We start from the raw sequence: 13,502 nt of genomic DNA, 5'->3' as shown, positions 1-13,502 counted from the left end.
GCACTTAGGATGGGTTAAATGCAGAGCACTAATTCCTAGTATGGGTAACCATACTTGGTCACATGTCACGTCACTTCTTCACTTCTTAATTAGCAATTATCTTGTATTGTCTCGTCTTTGTCACCGCTGCAAACAGTTGCAAAAATGTCACAGCAGCTGAGTTATGATATTGTTAATAAAGGTGAAAAAAGAAGAAGTGATGCAGTGGACGATGAAGGACAAACAGACAAAATTCATCAGTCACCGACAGCTCACTGATGGCAGTCAGGAGGGAGTACCGGGTTCAGTGGGAGCAGGGGTTTACGTGGCTGAGGAGGGAAGGCGGCAAAATGTTCATGAACATCATCAACATGGGTAATGGATTTGTCCGAGGGTGCACAACGATGCAGAAATCAGTCACATTGAAGCTTTACGAGTGGTCAACCAGAACGTGGCAATGGTCAAGCATGTCGAAAAATCACAGGCTGCCTGTAACGAGGCATTAAAAACACAGTTTAAGGTTGTGTTGCATAACAGTGCACACACATACACCCACCACGACACTGTCAGTCAGATGGAGGAGGCTATAGCAATGACTATAACTAGCACTGTTGATGATCACATCGCTAACAGCAGATACATCGGGATAATAGTTGATGAAACTACTAATATCACGGTTGAGAAAATGCTGATTACCTGACACTTCCACAGAGAGGGGACCCTGAAACTGTGTTCATTAGAATCCATGTAATACTCTCTGCCACTGCAGAATGCATTACCACAAAAATAAAAGATATGTTGTCAGGCTGTGGTGTAGCTCTAGATCGGGTAGTTGGACTGGGAAGTGATGGAGTGAATGTAATGGTGGGTCGAAAGGCCAGAGTTGTACAGGATCTTCGTCAGAATGACTGTCCCTACATTAAATAATTAACAATCACTATGGTGCGCACAGAACAGCAATGCTGTGCATGAAATAAGTGCATATGTCACCACTATTAATAACATATACACATACTACAAGAATTCCCCCCATTCGAACAAACCGATTAAATGAAACGAAATGGAGGCACATGACCTGTTGAGTCTAAAAACAACCATCGGCTACACGCTGGCTGTCATTGGAGAGGGCAGTTAAGGGTGTATATGCCAACTGAGTTTCTCTGTTATTGGAGTTGGAGGAGGAGGAAAACTCGAGAAACTGCCCGATAGCTAAGGGTATTAGAAAGCGCATTCAAACATACACATTCCCTGCCCTAACTCACTTGTTGTCTGATGTCTTGGCCATTGTGAACCGCATTAATCTCACATTCCAAAAACCTGTTGTTAACATGACTCTTGCTAGTCTTGAGGACTTGATGAATGGGCCAGGTAAGGCGGAGCCAGAATTCAACAAGGCATTGCAAGATGGCAAGTTCTGTGGCATTACGCTGACGCGGACAGATGCGCAGAACTTTTCGGTTCTGCGTGCAGAGTATATAGCAGAGCTCACCAAATCTATCAAAAAAAGATTCCCTTTGGAGCATGTGGGTCTCATCGCTGACCTCGACACCGTACTCAGTGCATCTCACTATCCGGGCACAAAGCATGCGCTGGATGCTTTGGAGCGCGTTTGTGACCACTATGGAACGCAGAGGGGTTCAGAAGGAGCGTGTGCTGCAGGATTTCCTCCCGGTGAAACGAGTGCTTGCAGGATCGGGAAATCCCACGTTCAGAGAGTCCTGCAAACTTCTGATCACTTCCCTGGGAGAAATGTTTCCTGACTACAAAACTCTGGCTGGAGTGGCGCTAGTAATTCTGGTCTCCAGTGTGGCAGCATAACGCGGTTTCAGCCTCCTGAACAAAATTAAAACTGTCACCTTTTCCGAGGCAAAGACACAGAATTTAATGAATTGCCTCTGCATCAGTCTCCCTTGATGCGTTTGATTATGCACAGACGAGCACACAGTTCAAGTCGATGCGGAGATTTGAGTTCAGGCAGATAGGCCTACAGGACATCGACTGAATTTAGTTAATTTTTTAAGTTATGTTCTTATTGTAGTCAGAATTATATTTTGTAATATATTGCATTGTTTATATATGCCTGTTCCAGGCATGCTCTGTACAATGTGACATATATATATGGGGCAAGTTGTCACACAACGCTAAATGAACTGTATATTTTTTTTGGGTGATAACAGTGGAACAGATTCAGTAGTTTTTTTGTTTTGTTTTTTGCAGCCATGAAATGTATGTGCCTATACAGAAATTGACTTGAAATTGAAAAAATAAACTTACCCCGAGTAAAAAAGTGTGACACTTAAGTCAATAAAAACTAATGCACTTTCTGTGAGCTGTAAAATTAATTCACCTCTCTGTAAACAGTTTTATCTTCAGAAAACCTCATAGTCATAGGCATTTAGGCATGAAGAACATTTCCAAACGGCAGCACTCACTGTATCAGAAACGTTGAGCTGGGGTTGACCCAGCGGTCTTTGAAGGTTCTGGTCCTGGCCTGGGTTCTTCTGCTGAGAACTGAGAACCGGAGGCCTCTGCTGTTGAGCCGGGCCTGTTATATCTACAGAACGCCCATTCGCTGGTAAACGAGGTCCTTGTGAAATTCCCTACAAATGGAAAGCATGTTATTATTATAACTCACATTTAAATGGCACATCGATAAATGTCACATTAGCCACTACATTAGCTACATCCTGCTGTGATTGAACGGTTAGTCCACTAGAGGGCAAGCTTTGTTTACAGTCAATCTGATGGAACACAGTCCCTGTTCACATGTGACTTCCTGTGCGGGGTGATAGGGATTTTCCATAGCCTTTCCCACACTGTTCTATCACTTAGAGAAAACACATCCACGGCTATATCCATAATGGGGACATAATGGTACCTAAGGGAGAACAAATTAGTCTGAAATTCTCAAAACATCCTGTCATTTTAATATGCCTACAGTGACACATGCACTGTAAATAAATGCTTGTTCTAATATTATTTAGAAAGCACTGTCTTACAGACTGTTGTTTAAACACAGTAGCACAGGTTTACTGTAAGACTGATAGTCGCGCTCAAGCCCTGCTTTACTCTTATGAGACTGATCCTATGGGGCGCAACCCAATTGCTGCCAGCAAAGGACAGATTTATTCAGCCGTAGGGCAGAGGCATGCAATAACAGATCATCTCATAGGCCTATTTATCCCTTTTTTTTTTCATTTTCCTGAAATGCACTCTTATACAGGCTGTCATATTTCATGTTAGTTGCTCTTTTAAAGCACTGATTACATGGTTGTATGCTGCTATTTTAGCCATAAAGAACTTAAATTGCATGACAACCGAGCACATTTATCATCAGTTATGAAAAGAGACACAGTTATCCTTTTCAAGGTAGTCACGTACTAATGTTTCATGTTAAATCAAAGTAATACTGTTTGTATGTGCTTTATAGCAGGGCCTGAACAGAGTGAGAGAATGTTCTGAAGACAATTTAAAACATTTGTGAAAGTTCCACCATCACAACGCAGTAATTCCCACACACACGCATCTTAAACCACATGGGTGGCCATACAGTACACCACAATATGAAAAAAAAACAACAACAAAAAACAATTACAGCTGCAACAAATACATTTGCAGAAATCACAAAGTTTGTGCTCAAAATGAGCCTTAAATGGAAAATAAAAGGCCTAATTAGAGATAGTAAAGATCCACTCACTATCAAAAACATTCAAAAAGTTTCAATTACTATACAGTATATTTAATTACAATAATATTACAGTTTGTGAAAATTAATATATACAATTAGATTATGTTAAAATATATATATATTTTAAAATACAGTAATATGTATTATTATATATTCTCATTTATTTAAATTTTTATGAAGTCATAATTTTGTTATACTACTGTTTTGTTTGGTTTGCTTTTTGCAGTCGTTACTATTTACTACTTTTCATAGTGTTATTTTTGGTAAATTAAAACCAGATATTATTAATTATTAATTAATAATAATAGTTTATGGAACTCGGAACACTTAAAAACAAACAAACAAAAAAACAAAAAAACAAAAATATATTATTCCTATTTTTAAATCCAGAGATAACTGAAATTTAAATTATATTTTGACCACTCAACTAGGAAATGTGCCCAGCTTCCATTTCAGAAATCTGGTCACCTTCAAAAGTGCTTTTTTCACGGTCAGTACTCGGGCGAGGGCTACCTCTGCTGGCTTGGCGTTACAAAGACAGAAAACATAATTGCTAAGCATCCCTCTTCGAGATCATAATTAGTCTATTTTGGTTTATTAAGGATCAAATTGCGCATGTCTGCCTGAGCGGTTTATTTGGAACAGTTGAGTGTCCTCTAAGCCTTCTTTGATTTGTGAGGAGGTGTTATCCAGAGTTCATTGAAATTTATTGTATCCTTTAAGCAATAGTTCACCCAAAAATTATGATTCTGTCATGTTTACTCACCATCATGACCAGAGGCGGTTCTAGACCACAGTAACTGGGGGGGCCAGACAGGGGCCACTTGTGCTTTTAGGGGGCACGATTTTAAAATTCATCTTAAACTACTTTAAGTAGCCTATTATTCATTCAGTAATTTTTCACCATGTCATGTATCGCTGCAATCTAGATGTAATCTATAACAATGTCAACTAAAATATGTCATATGACACACCCCTGATCATGACATTCTGTAATTGCGTTCCTGTAGCTCAAACATTACAGCATTGCACCAGTCATGCCAAGGTCATGGGTTGGATTCCCAGGGAATACATGAACTAATAAAATTTATACCTTAAATGCAAAGTAAATTGCTTTGGATTAAATGTAAAAAGTGTAAATGTAAATTCCAATCCTGCATGACTTTATTCTATGGAAGACAAAACATGATGTTTAGTTCAAATCCAAAAAGGACAAGTAGCACCACAGACATATCACAGAAGTTCAAAAGAATTGTGCGCTATATTCTTTGCAAGCCAATTCTTTTTAGCTTAAAATCCACCATACCCTTCAAATCTCATTTATGCTAATTTATATTCAAATTTATAATATGGAATTGGAAATGATTAGTATAGATTACTTTTAAGGTTCTTTTTTGCTGACCATTAAATGCAATCACAGTCTATTCTCAAGTTATGGAAAAGAGTAGCTTGGACATTCTATTAAATATCTCCATTCATGTTCTATGGAATAAAGTCATAAGGATTAAAATGACATGAAGCTGAGTAAATGATGACAGAATTTATTAAAAGTTTCTGTGGTTGAGTCAGATGAGGCCTATGTCAAAGGACATTTTTCTGTTGCAGCATAAATAAATCATATTTGTTCCAAGTTGTTCTGGTAGGAACACAAGACTATTACACAGTGTAATAAATTATAATGAACGTCTAAGAAAAAGACCTTTGCTCTGAACCAAAAGTAATAATTCTGTGTCAAATAGCTTCAGTAAAGTGAAGAACTTCTAAAGAAGCCTGAACCTGAGAAACGTCTCAAGCGCCCTGATCTCGCAGGAGCGTCAAAACCTGCAAAACAGCAGAGGCTGCAGGCTTCTGTCCTCAGCAATCTCTGTTTGAGAACATGTCAGTCCGGACGGCCAAGCACACACTGTGTATACAGTGTCAATCACAGTGTTGACACGAAACATTTCCCAGGGCAGAAAGGATTTGACTGAAACCCCACTGTGTTACGCGAGGCTATTAATTTGAGAACAGATGTCTTTAGGAGAGAAACTCCCTCTAAAGCCCCACTCGAGAGGTCCAGAAAGGAAAACACTCAGAGAACTGCTCTGTCATGGGAGGAATTCCACAGTCAAACCACAGAGAAGAACCAATACGAGAGCATGTAACACAGAAACCGTATCTCTAGAAAGTGTTCTCTAAGTGGAGCTCTAGATGCCTCATTCCCTGATGGACGTCTGCTAATTAATGAGAGGGCGAGTGAGCTCTGTCCGGACCACTGATAAGCTCTTTTCACCATGCAAAGATGAATCTCTTCCTGAGACAATTACTATAAAAAAAGACCATGATAACAAGAAAACACTTATGAAGAGTACAAGAAGGTGGCTACAAATGTGGCATTGTAAATGGCTGACAAGGTGTTGTCATGCAGTTGCTAATGTGATCTATGGGTTTTTTTCAAGGTAAATATCGTAGGCCAGACTGCTTATAAAAATTGCACATTGGTACCGGATGAGTTGTGCATCTAAATGTAATATAATCTTTATGTACAGTATAAGGGTGAGCAGTGACAATTAAGAGTGAGCATGATAAATAAAAAGAAAATATTTTAAAAACGTTAAAATACTGTACATGCTCTTAGAAATCTTATCTTTGTATGCATGTTAGTATCAGGGTTATTATTGTAGTCGATTGAAACTTAAACTAAAACCATATACAGTTTTGTTGTCGCTTGACATAAAATAAACATTGAAGTATTTAAAGAACATTTCATTTAATAAAAACTATAAAGACATGAAAAAGTATAGAAATGACAAAAACACAACAAAAGTACTAAAACTGTACTAAAATTAAAATGAATACGGAAACTATAAATATATATATATATCAATTCAAAATATAATTAAAACTCTAATAGTTTTTCAATGATTCTAAAATAACACTGGTATAATAGTTTATATGTAATAGTTTTTTTTTAGATTCACATTTAATTAATTAATTATTTTTTATATAATTACTTATATAAAAAATATTTTCCAAATTTACAAATATTATGAATTATTATTAATAGTACTATAATATTAATAATAATAATAATAATAATAATAATAATAATAATACTTTAATCAAATTTTTCAGCAATTGCACCATTTTATAGTCTGAACTAGGGCTGCACAATTTGGGGAAGAATCTAATTGTGATTTTTCTGGTTAAAATTGCGATTCTAACTGCGATTTTTAAAACAAATTAATTAAAACATATAATAATGATAAGATAATACAACACTTATTTTATTTTACAGAAAACTATTGTTTTACAGAAAACTGCAGGGTTACTTGTTAACATACAGGCCTACAACTGTACATAATGTTTTACTGTAACTTCAGCAGCTCCAGGCACGTGAACAAAAGTGCCAATCTCATTGGTCGGCCAGTTTTTAACTCTGCGCGTCAAACCAAGAAAACGTAAAAATTTTTTTTTAAATAACGCTCGTGTTTTACTGTAACTTCAGCAGCTCCAGGCACGTGAACAAAAGTGCCAATCTCATTGGTCGGCCAGTTTTTAACGCGGCGCGTCAAACCAAGAAAACGTAAAAAATTTTTTTTAAATAACGCTTTTACGCCTCGCGTTTTGTGCGTCGGTGTGCACACTAACATTGGAGCCCTTTGTTTAGTCGCGAGGCGTTAAACGTCGGCGATAATCGCGCGCGATATTCGTCCCGGTGTGAACAAGCCTTTATGATAAAAATCTTTGACAGTAATTTCTTAATTTTTATCAGGAGGTTTGTAAAATCAAAAGTGGAGTCCATGTCATTAATATGAAATATGAGCCTTTTATAGATCCACTGTCGAAAAAAAAAACTCATGTACACTTATATTCACTGGAGAAAAACATGGATTATCATATGTTTACTTCAAATTTCTTTAGATAGAAGATTCTTTTTCCGTTTTATGGCCAAAATAGGACTGGGTGTGCATTACTGAGTGCTAAACTCATCTAGTGTCTGTTTCATTCCTACTGGACGCCAGAGGGCGCACTCGCGCAGAAACTCCACAAATGCATCACAGAAGTAATAGACCTCATGATGCTCCAGAAATACCTAATATGGACAGAGGAATCCAGCTATCACTGTAAATGAATTAAAAGAAGATAGAAACGCCTGAACTGATTGAAGACAATAAACCTACGACAATATATGGTTTATCTATGTTCTTCACACCATCTCGGGTGTAAGATGAGCAGCATTTACTACTGGCACTGTGTATATATTTATTTCATTAAAAATCGCAGCCTTTGTGATTCAATAATCGCATCAAGCCAAATCGCGATTTCGGTTCGATTTTGATTTTGTAGCCCTAGTCTGAACTAATCTTGCTTTTTCATACAAGGTCAAATAACATGATATTTTAAGATACTTACTGCACTGACCTTGACACACAGTTAAGCTCTATATGATATAATTTCCCTTTTTTCATGTTGGTCACACCACATGACCTTTGGCAGGCAAAATTTGTTTTAATATACTGTGAAAAAAAAAATGGTTATGACAAACTGTTTAAGGTTCTCATTAATGATGCTTTTTTTCTTCATTATTATATCAGACAGTTGTACCACCCTGACATTTTTGACTCTATACCCCCCAAAAATTAATAAAATCAATTAACATGCGAGTAAGCAGAGGGAAAGTGTTTAACCAATGCTTTTGCAAATGGCAATGACAGATCACTCTGTCAAAACATCATAGAAAAGGCACTCGGGTCAATGTGTATGAATTACTAGGGCTGGGTTTTGACACAAATTTCACAATTCGATTCGATTCTCATTCACAAGCTTGCGATTCGATTCGATTACTACTTCGATTCAATTCGATTATTTTGGATATATATCAGGTACAGTACATGCCAAATTTTCTCAAGGAAAAAAAATCTCTCAACTAATGCTGTAAAATATACATGAGAGTCAGTTGGTACTACATTACTATAATATTGAAGGTTAAAATTGACTGACTTGTTAAAATTACACTTAATTAAGTTTTTAAAATAATAAAGTTATAATTACATAATAATATTTCTACTTCAATTCGTTTTTTTTTTATATATATATATATATATATATAAACATAATGGTGGCTGTCCTAAAAACTTGATGGATTTATTCAAACATAAATTAAACATTGAAGAACAGTAAAATTTATAATGGTTTTTTGTCTGGCAGTGGCAGCAGATATGCGATCAAATTTCTAATTTGAGGCTGTATTACGTCGATTCTGGCACCCAAAATCACAACAAGATGATATTTTAAGCTCCTTATGTAGCCGAACCTGCGCTGGTTTGAATGGGCCGCCTCCCGTTTCCCCTTTGTTTTGCTCCCTCCAGCTAGCGCAGTGATGTCGCTGACCCTAGTTACCTGTGGTTGGCCTGGCCGTGCGTCAATCAGAAAACAACAGGCCAATCAGAAGAGAGGCTCATGAATATTAATTAGACAGACAAAAATCGACCTGTTCTCAGCAGAGCTCCTGAGAGAGGCTCTGTAAAAATATATTGAGATGGTTTTTGGTACTTATACCGCAAATATATATTCTTAAGGACATCAAAACCTCAAATAAAACTCCAGAAAGGTGTACAATATGGGACCTTTAAGAATCGATATCGTTCCGTAAAAATGATAATAGATTAATATCGAGATATCGATATTTTTTACCCAGCCCTATGAATTACATATTTACTTTGTTTTTAAATTTATTGATAGGCTAAAAAATAGCATCACATTATTGACCCATAAAGCATTAGTGGTCCTGGCTAAGGCTCATAAAGAAAAAATGCCACGTATTTGAATAACGTAAAGCCTCATCACATTCCACACATGCTATCATGGTTAAAGTTCAGGACATATTGTTGTAAAATGCTCTGGTAGTGATGAAAGTACAGAAAAAAAGAGGTTATTCACTTCTGTTCAGGTCTATTCATTACATCTGAAGTCGCTCCACTAGCCCATACCGTGAGAAATTCAGAGCATTCTCATAAGTTCTGACCACAAAGCCAGATTGTGTTCACATTTGACTGAAATCGGCTGCCTTAGTCAAACCCTTTGTTATGTGGGGGAGCTAAAGCCTCGTTAGTGTGGCCGTCTCTGTAATCCACTCTTTGTGATCCTGATGTGTCATAAAGCTGTTTTCCATCTTTCTTTAACTCCTCGTTCTTCACCAGTGCATCGTTAAATGAATACCACATGTGTCTGTGCCGAGTACATAAAGGAGAGATGTGATTTAGGCTCCCATTCCACCAGCATTACAAGCAGTTGACAGGACTCCAGGCCCGGGCCCCGCTGCTCTCTCACAGCACTTCCTGCCGACTGGAGGCAGGACGCCGTCCCCAGGGAGCAGCCCGGCATCTGGACTTGGCCCCAGATCGTTTTCCCAGGAAACGTGCGCTCCTTGTAGTGAGGCTACAACAAACTGGCACTCTACACCAACCCCCACAAACCAACTCATTCCCACTCACAGTAATGAAGAGCTTCAGCGAAGCTACGAGCAGCACAAAACACAAACCTGAGCCTCAAACTCTCATTTCCCTTAGCAAAATATATATTGCTCATTTAAATGATACAAAAAAAAATCATGTGGGCTTTTCTATAAAGAGATATATGTTTGGTAGATGATAAAAATTAACACTTTAAAATCTGACATTTGAAATAATAGTTACATTTAATAGTTGCGTAAAATTAATAGTTTTTTTGAAATAGAAGAGTTTACTAAACCTTTAGACATCATATTTCATATTTAGAGTATCATATTTCATACATCAGGATTTTATGGCTCATAAATCATGATATAAGAGAATATTGGGCTGATATTATAGAATGAAAGAAAATCACCTCAAGTGTTATTCAGAGGCCCAAACTGAGCAAAAATAAGCAATTTGGTATATATGCTGATAGTTCTGTCCAAAAAGTAAGATGAAATCCTGACTTGCAATCTTGTAATGCAAATCAATGAGAGCTTTATAACAGACTACTTACATAAATGCATACAGTCTTTCAGCTGTCAGTCTATATCTCACAATAATATGTTTTACTAAGATGATATTTAAATGCCTATTTTTGTGATCAAAGCTCTGTAGTTTCAAAACAGTGCAATGCAATACAATATTGTTGGATCATATTTGCTACTCACATTTTGATGTTTTGATAAATAAAGTGTTCATTTTGAAATACTATTAATAATATAGAAGTTATTCTTACATTGCATCTCAGTTTTTGAGTGAAAAAAAAAGCAAAACCTGTGAAAGAAAGGAAGTTGAAAACAATATTTGGTAATAATATAGCATAACAAGACATAAGCAATTTTTGAGGAAAGTCAGTAGGTTTTATTCCAGTACTATAACATTAACTACAGCATTTTCCAGAAAAGTTAAATTCTCTCTGGGTCGAAAATAACCAGAATACAAATTTGTGTCACTGTAAAAAAAAATTTAATAAATAAAAATCCACCAAATTCAACTTAAAAAATGTAATTATTTATTTATTTTTAAATTTAATTTAAAAATGTTTAAGTATAATCACCTTGGTTGTACAAGTCATTTCAACTTAAATTACACTGAACCGACTTAAAAAAAAGTATTGCACTGTTCCCATCATTTAAATTAACTGAGAGTAGAGTCTCACATAGGGAGCGCTCTTTGTGTGATGCATAGCATTGCTGCCTATGTAAGGAGTGTTTTAATTCAGGCACTTAAGAGCTTCCATTACTGTCTAATGCATTTATAGTTGGTTGCTATGTAGGCAGTGAGTATCTAGGCAGTTCACTAGGTTTTGGAGCACAGCTACTGTCTCACTTCAGAGCCAGAAATACTTGAATCGCTTCTCCAGATACTGACTAGTCAGTGTAACAGCACTTTAATCAGAAAGTATCAGACGCTGCTTGAAGTTTTTGGGGCACGCAGGTCTCTCAATGTGATATATTACACTTGTCTGAGGGGTTTTTTTTAGTCTCAGGTAGTGCATGCAGTAAATTTTTTTCTCTACATACATTAAAAAGATTTCCACTCGACTCTTATGACAGTCTGGGATATCGCAGATACCCAGTTTGCCATACTCAGGCTGACAACTGATCAGCAGGTTGTGAGAACAAGGAAACAAGAAACAGACTCAACGTTTTGGTCTCTTTACATGCGTTTTGTGCATTGCACCCAGTGGGATAAAATTCAGCTTGAACAAAAGTTCTCGAGGGCTCTGGTGGGATCACGGCACCATTTCGGAACCTTTATTTCCATGGCATTACTAATTCAGTTCACTGTGGGAAGACTGTCCATTGCCTATTTTTCTCCCTGTTGGAACAGACATTCTGGCTTAATTTCCACTAGTGCAGCATACTTAACCCTATCAATGCCATATCATCTGTACAATCACAAACAGCTCATGTAATTTCATCGTTTTTATTTGAATATATTAATTATGGAACCAATTTACTCTAGAATGCAGTGTTGGTCAGTTCCTTTACAACTACTTTAAAAAATAACCGTGAATTTAATGGTAAAAGACTGTAAAAATGCTACAGTAAAAACCTGTTAAATGGTTAACGTTAAATTCCCCTACTATATATGGTGAAAAACTGTATTGGACATTACATGTCATTTTTACGGTAGTATACCGTTTTTGGAAGTGAAAAAAGACTGTATAATTTACAGTGAATAACCGTAAATTGACATTCCCAGAATTCCCTGCATTACATTTCAAATTTGATGTTTTTATTTGTTGTTGAAATAATTATGTTTCTTAGTTTTTTCTTATCAGTTTTGTATTTTAGGGTTGTATGTAGGGATATGCCGGTATCAAATTTTCATGTTGCGATTAATTGCTAATGCTTTTATTACGGTATACGGTATTATCACGGTATTGAAATTTTGTTTAAAAAAAGTGCTGTCATAATACAGTATAACAGGTTTAATAACTTTTTTTCTTATAACAAAAATAACTGAACATTTAAATGCAATAAAGCAATACAGAAAAATGTATAAAGTGCAAAAGAACTATAAAGACCAATAGGTATCACTTTACACTAAGACCTCATTAGTTAACCTTAGTAATGCATTAACATTCACAATGAGCAATAGCTACATAAATGTTAAACAACACAAATATCCTTTATGTATTTAATCCCATTCTATTAACCAAAGTCTTTGCTTCTGACCTTCGATGATCCAGTTCAACCGTACTAATAAGCACAAATTACTCTAGACCAGTGATTCTCAACCGGTGGGCCGCGGCCCACTAGTGAAGAAGAAGAAGAAGAAGAAGAAGAAAGAGCTTTATTGCCAAGTATGTTTGCACATACAAGGAATTTGTTATAGTGTCACAAGCTTCCAGTACACGGAGACAACAACAACACACAGATAATAAAAATGAGATGTGAATAAATAGTGGGCCTTCGAGTGCCATCTGGTGGGCTGTGTAGGCAGTGGTAGACTAACCCAAATTAATTTTAATTTATTTTTTAATTGACAAATCTTGTTATTTTGTAATTATCTATGAAGAGGAGTGATTTTTAAACTAAATTGAAATACTTGCCTGCCATGGAGGCGGTGGATATAGGCCAAGCAACTAACCCTGATTGTAAACAAGCTATTTCGAAAGTGAATCCCGTATTTATATGAGGGATGTGGAATATATGTCACTCCTGAAACTTTGCTGCATGCAAGCTACAGGGTATGTGGCTGTTGGTCCAGTTAGCAGCACGTAAAACAACTTTTATTTAAATTCTGAATCGATTATAGCCTGCCTAGAAAGCGAGCAAATAGCGCTTTCATCTAACGTTAATCACTAAAAAGCTGTCACTCACTTCAATTTATCGCAATCTCACGAT

At 36.5% G+C, this 13,502-nt stretch overlaps 1 protein-coding gene across 1 annotated transcript in view; it reads right to left on the bottom strand.

Moving 5' to 3' along the window:
• LOC107704300 (mastermind-like protein 2) overlaps positions 1–13,502 on the bottom strand; it is a 23,806-nt gene that overhangs the window by 5,059 nt on the left and 5,245 nt on the right. Inside the window, exon 2 of the mRNA XM_016507183.1 lies at positions 2,412–2,579. Coding sequence (XP_016362669.1) covers positions 2,412–2,579 — 168 coding nt within the window. The remainder of the gene's footprint in view (positions 1–2,411; positions 2,580–13,502) is intronic.

The sequence above is a fragment of the Sinocyclocheilus anshuiensis genome, unplaced genomic scaffold (genome assembly GCF_001515605.1).
Source record: "Sinocyclocheilus anshuiensis isolate Anshui unplaced genomic scaffold, SAMN03320099.WGS_v1.1 scaffold1493, whole genome shotgun sequence".
In the NCBI taxonomy this organism is placed as follows: Eukaryota; Metazoa; Chordata; class Actinopteri; order Cypriniformes; family Cyprinidae; genus Sinocyclocheilus; species Sinocyclocheilus anshuiensis.
This window is presented reverse-complemented; position numbering and strand designations above follow the sequence as displayed.